Source organism: Rhamphochromis sp. 'chilingali' (assembly GCF_963969265.1).
Source record: "Rhamphochromis sp. 'chilingali' genome assembly, chromosome: 13".
Lineage (NCBI taxonomy): Eukaryota > Metazoa > Chordata > Actinopteri > Cichliformes > Cichlidae > Rhamphochromis > Rhamphochromis sp. 'chilingali'.
This window is the reverse complement of record NC_137940.1, coordinates 23,527,968-23,533,570: the sequence shown is the minus strand read 5'-3', so window position 1 is coordinate 23,533,570 and position 5,603 is coordinate 23,527,968. Positions and strand designations below refer to the sequence as shown.

Below are 5,603 nucleotides of genomic sequence, written 5' to 3'. Positions count from 1 at the left end.
CAAATAGTTTTGCACTGCCTAACTTTAAGTAGAGTCTAATTTTAAACACAATGTAAACCTTCTAAAACTAATTATACACCATAAAAAAAAAGATCAATCTTAGGAGTCCTTTACTTTGTTTTCAATTTTTGTCTCATGCAGCCCTGCAAACACCGCTGTAGGGACAGCGTGTTCAAACTCTTGAGAGCTCTCAGCACCCTCCACAGGCTGGCTGTCTGATTGGCTCAGCACTGACCATGATGTCATCACTGCATGCTATAAGGGCTCTGACAAATAGCCTGGGAGACACATTAGAAGAAACACTGCTCAGCTGAGGGACTGAGTGAGTGAGACACACGCAGATCAAGTAAAGCAGAAAGTAGCTGGGACATGTGATACTCGCTGCTTTGTGGGAACTATCTGAACAGTGACATTTTACTTTGTATGGGAGCCAGGAAACACGACTGCAACCTGTGGAGGTTTGTACTTCTGCTTTTGTCTGGCTTGTTTAGCATGTTTTAAAGCTTGCCTGAAGCCAACTTGATATACTGTTTATGTATGTGGTTTTTGCGCAGTAAGCTTTGGTCTCCTTTTTCTTTTTTGTTAGTGCTAGATTTATGTGCATGCATTTTTTTTCATTTTCTTTTGTTGTAATTAGGCAGAATTAAAAAAACAAACTAACGGAATTTGTAAAATTCACTCCTTTTGTTTGTGTGTGTGTGTGTGTGTGTGTGTGTGTGTATGTGTTTTGTTCATGTGTGTTCTCTTCAGATGGGAAATACAACCACCTCAGAGTACACCAATATGACTGCGATGAACTCGTCATCAAATTCAACTGGGACTGATGAAGGTTTCAGTGCCCCTGTAATGATCCTGCTGGGCATGGTCATGTCCTTATTAGTTTTGATTATTGTCTTTGGCAACATCCTGGTCATAACGGCAATTGCCCGCTTTCAGCGTCTCCAGAATGTCACCAACTATTTCATCACATCGCTTGCCTGTGCCGACCTGGTCATGGGTCTGATTGTGATTCCTTTCGGTGCCTGTAAAATTATCTCCAGTACGTGGTACTTTGGTAATTTCTGGTGTGACTTCTGGACTGCCACTGATGTGCTCTGTGTGACTGCAAGCATTGAGACCCTGTGTGTCATCGCCATAGACCGTTATTTGGCCATTACTTCTCCCTTCCACTACCAGTCGATGTTGACCAAATGCAAAGCTCGCATTGTGGTGGTGCTGGTCTGGGTGATTGCTGCTCTGATATCTTACCTGCCCATCCACATGAAGTGGTGGACCGCTGATACTATTGAAGCTAGAAACTGTACGAACCAAACCAACTGCTGCGAATTCCACACCAACCAGGCTTATGCCATCACTTCCTCTATCATCTCCTTCTACATCCCTTTGGTCATCATGATTTTTGTCTACAGTCGAGTTTTCCAGGAGGCAAGGCGCCAACTGAAAAAGATAGACAAAAGCGTTGGACGTTTTCATAATAGCGACATCAGCAACAGTAATTCTCTGGAGGCCAATAATGGCCGTGGCCTTAAAAAGGCAAAGTTTTGCCTTCGGGAACACAAAGCTCTGAAGACTCTGGGCATCATCATGGGGACCTTTACTCTGTGCTGGCTGCCCTTCTTTGTGCTAAACGTGGTGGAGGCTATATGGGCTGTGAACAGCCCGATCACCTTTATGGTACTTAACTGGATAGGTTACGCAAACTCTGCCTTCAACCCACTTATTTACTGTCGGAGCCCTGAATTCTGGTATGCATTCAAGGAAATCCTGTGTATGAATAGGAACCGCCTCACCAACCCTGGACCTGTGAATGGATACATCTATAGCAGGCACAGCTGGCAGAGTGAGCAGCAGGGGAGGAGTAAAGGTAACTCAGAAGAGAGTGACCCCACTGAAGGGTTTCTGGGGAAAGGAGCAGGGACCCCAGTTGTGGACAGAGCAGTGGACCCCAACGGGAATTGCAGCAAAGACATAATGACTGTAACGAGTATAACAACTGTCCTTTAAACTTGAAGCACTGAGACTTCTGTCAACAAGGAAATCCAGATATGTTTACACTGCTATTGTAAACAGTTTTTTCAAATGACTGATGAAGGTAAGGCCAGTCAAAAATGACTGACAGAGTCTCTGGAGACTTTAAAGAAACAATAACTCAGCTGTTCAGCTGAGTAAAGTGTCACTTTTCCTCTTCAAACACAGTGACACAAAACTGTAGGTCTCTCACATTTCCCTTTTGTGTGCGTTCATTGCATTTTTTATTTTGTTTGAATTTTCACATCTACCTCATCATACCTTTTCAATATTTGCATCTTAGCTGACCATCTGTCACATTAAGTCACTGTCCGCAGGAGTTAAAGTAGGGCAGCATCTCAGCAGTTTATTTACTCTACTAAATGGCCTGTGGATTGTATGACTGCTAATTGTCTGGCTTCAACTGAATTTGTAGCCATGTTGTTTATCTTTGATCTGGAGAGAGATCCCACAGTTTTTATTAGCATAAAATGTTTCAGAGAAGCAATCGGAGGTTGTAAATTTCATCCGAACATGCCAATTTGGCACAAAGAGCAAAGTAATCAGAAAACGATTGAGGGTGAAGGGTTAAACGTAATACCTCTTCGATGCTTTGCTTTAAGAAACACATTCCAAATTGACCGAGATTATAATCTGGCATGCTTTACTTTGCTCTTTTTTTCCCTTTAACGATTGGAAAATCGGAAAAATGATCAAAAGCAGGTGTGGCGAAACCTGTCTCAGTCATTCTGTCTCACTCCTCAGCAATGTTACGAGGTCCTGTTCCCTCCTATAGTGTTTTACAGTCTCTTGCATTTGAGTTTCCATTGCAGGGAGATAGCACTAGAGATATGATGGTTAATCTACAGTAATCTACGAGTTACTGATGAAACCTAGGTCAAAGTGAGGCTGGTCAAAACTTGCATGCCTGTATATGTTGTCTAAGCCAGATTCCGCTGTCAGGTCGAAGATATATGTACGTAATCTTTCAGTGCAAAGTGGATGCCATTACAGATAATGCGGTTAATCCTGAGTGTTGACCTTTGAAGCTTGCAGCTGTTATTAACATAAATTCAAAAGTGCACGTTTTAAAGTTTGCTATTGCACAGTCAGAACCCATCACTTCTTGCATTCTGTTAAGTGGTCGACTTATGTGCTACATGTCACTCGGTGCAATATGGCCATTATGTAAGTGTAAGAAAAACTATTCATCTTTCCTTTTCCTTCTATGCAACAGTTACAGTAGCCCCCTTTGTTGCACAAGCCCTATTTATTTATTAAAATCTGTGGTTGCTCTGTTTCAGCATGTACACTGTTTACTGAAACCAGAGAAGCCATTTCCTTAGTCATGGCACAAGGGTACAAACCACACGTAATAATAAACACTTTGTCAAAATAGCCAAGCGATAACAAAGTTCCACACCCAAGATGTGGCGGTGGTGAATATTCAGGCTAATAAAGATAGATGAGAGGAAGAAAAAGAACACAGCCCTTAGTAGTGCACTGTTGTCACAGCTCTCTCACAGGTGCCTCCATTGTAAAATCAGTTGAAAATCAGAAAACCTTTGGAGAAGACACTCAGGAGTCCATAGAACAGTGCCTTAGCTGTTCCAGTTTCCGACATTAATTCTCTAATAAACAATGCAGGTTAGAATAAAATCCGAAGGGGCAATTTAACATGAGATCAGATAGTCATGGGAGCAAATTTGTTTTTTGCGACTTACAGTAAACGGTGTGCAAGATCATTAGTTTTAAGAGAAGTAATGAAGGTGCACCTACAGACAGAACCCCTTTCCCCAGTCAGTTTGGCAGTCTCTAGTATGTCTTGATCAGCATGCTAAATGTGGCAGAAGGGGGACCAGAGATTCTCTGCAAATCTAAATCGGTGTTAGTGACCTGTGTTAAAGTGCATGTAGCATTGCCGGTGCAGGTCTGCTGATGCCGTAAAAACTGTGAACTTTGTTCTCTCAGAGGAATCTCCATGTACTGTATTGCTATGTCCGATCAGCACTGCTGCTGCTGCAGACCTTAGGAATAGACGTAAATATGGTATCCTCATACGTCACTGTTTGCCATGTGAAAAAACAAGCTTTCCAGGATGTCGAGCTCATTATCTGTTTTTCTTTTTAACAGATTTACAGCAAAGTAAATGCAGGGGTTGGGTGTCATAAGACATGTTGGTCTGCATTTTCCCAACATTTTCACTGTACAGTCTACGCGAAGCACAAAACGGTCAAAGACTCTAGACCATTTTCTGTGTTGCTTTTATTAAGATGCAAATAGCTGAGTTTAAAAGGTCTGCAGCTTAAATAAGTGTAATTTTAGGAGTAATGCACAAATGATCTCTTGCATGCCAGCTTCACATTTGTAGTGAGGTGTTTGTGGACTTCTGTGCCATTTCCTTTAAAAGTGATCAGTTTGAGCCCAAGTGCTGTAGATTGTGAACTATATATCCACACTGCTCTCTCCTGGCAGTGGCCTCTCCTTGCACCTCAGCTGTCTCAGAGTTACTCATGGTTACTGTTTCATCAATAAGGCTGTATAATAAGGGATGCATGACTTCACCTCCCGTTGTTGCTGGAGGACGCCACACTGTTATGTGCAATGAGTCCTGAATGAATAGCTGACAGTATAACATTCCAAGCAAAGCACAGCTGATGGTTTCTAACCACATACCTTGCCTACGGATGCTTGCAGTCCACATTTAGTTCTCCCACCACGGTCTTGCAGCAGATAAGCGAATTTAGTGTGGGTACACACAGAAAAAATTTTTTTTTTTAAAAACAGATTCAGGGTTACAGAGAAGTCTTAGAGGTTATGTTACAAAGTGACATGCACATTTCACACATATTTTTTTGTACGGCAATCAATATCTTGGAGTTAAATATGATACAAGTCTTGGTGGGGTAAAACCAGTGCTTTTCTAACAGAACCACAGTTGTTCAGATTGAATAAAAGTTTGCTCATGAGAACAACTTAGTCATGATTTTAATTAAACTATTCACCATCCTAAAAGCAGCACTGTATAGGACTTTCATTTACTTTCAAGAAGAATTTTTAGAGATTTCGAATAACCAAATAGACATTGGAGTTCATGAACTTTAAACAGTTTTGCCTATTCAATTGTACCATAATATTTTCATGGAAGTTCTTCTTCCTGTTCGCAGCTCAAAATAAAGACTGTAGCATCTCAGCACAGATGCTGTTCAGTGTGAAGCATTCAGAGAAACTGACATGTGTAAATGTGAATTTTTACAAATGTTAAATATTGCTTAAGCCGTCATATAAAAAAAAAGTATGTGAAATACTTCCTCTCGTGGCCGGGGTGAATAAGCTGTCACTCAGCTAACTAAATGTTTACTAAATGTTTGCAAGCTAACTTCGCACAAGTTCTTGTCACTGTTTGTTAAGGTATCGGAGGCTGTTACAATATGTGGTGTCTTGTGATATTTATTACAAAAAAAATGTCTATATGTGATGTAACATTTGTATGGAAATAAATGATTTACATGTTGCACGTAATGTCCTCATGTGCATTTCCTTTATACACATTAAAGTGCACACGTAAAGGATACGTCAGGCTCGAAGGCTTAACT

At 41.1% G+C, this 5,603-nt stretch overlaps 1 protein-coding gene across 1 annotated transcript; it reads left to right on the top strand.

Moving 5' to 3' along the window:
* The first annotated feature begins 309 nt into the window (after positions 1-309).
* On the top strand, positions 310-5,311 carry adrb2a (adrenoceptor beta 2, surface a). The gene is made up of 2 exons (XM_080900708.1): positions 310-458; positions 751-5,311. The coding sequence occupies exon 2, from the start codon at positions 751-753 to the stop codon at positions 2,002-2,004; it is 1,254 nt and encodes a 417-aa protein (XP_080756834.1). The 5' UTR covers positions 310-458; the 3' UTR covers positions 2,005-5,311.
* The last annotated feature ends 292 nt before the right edge of the window (positions 5,312-5,603 follow it).

Bases quoted from the DNA above. Each gene is read 5' to 3' on its own strand.
- adrb2a (XM_080900708.1), top strand. From the start codon at position 751: ATGGGAAATACAACCACCTCAGAGTACACCAATATGACTGCGATGAAC.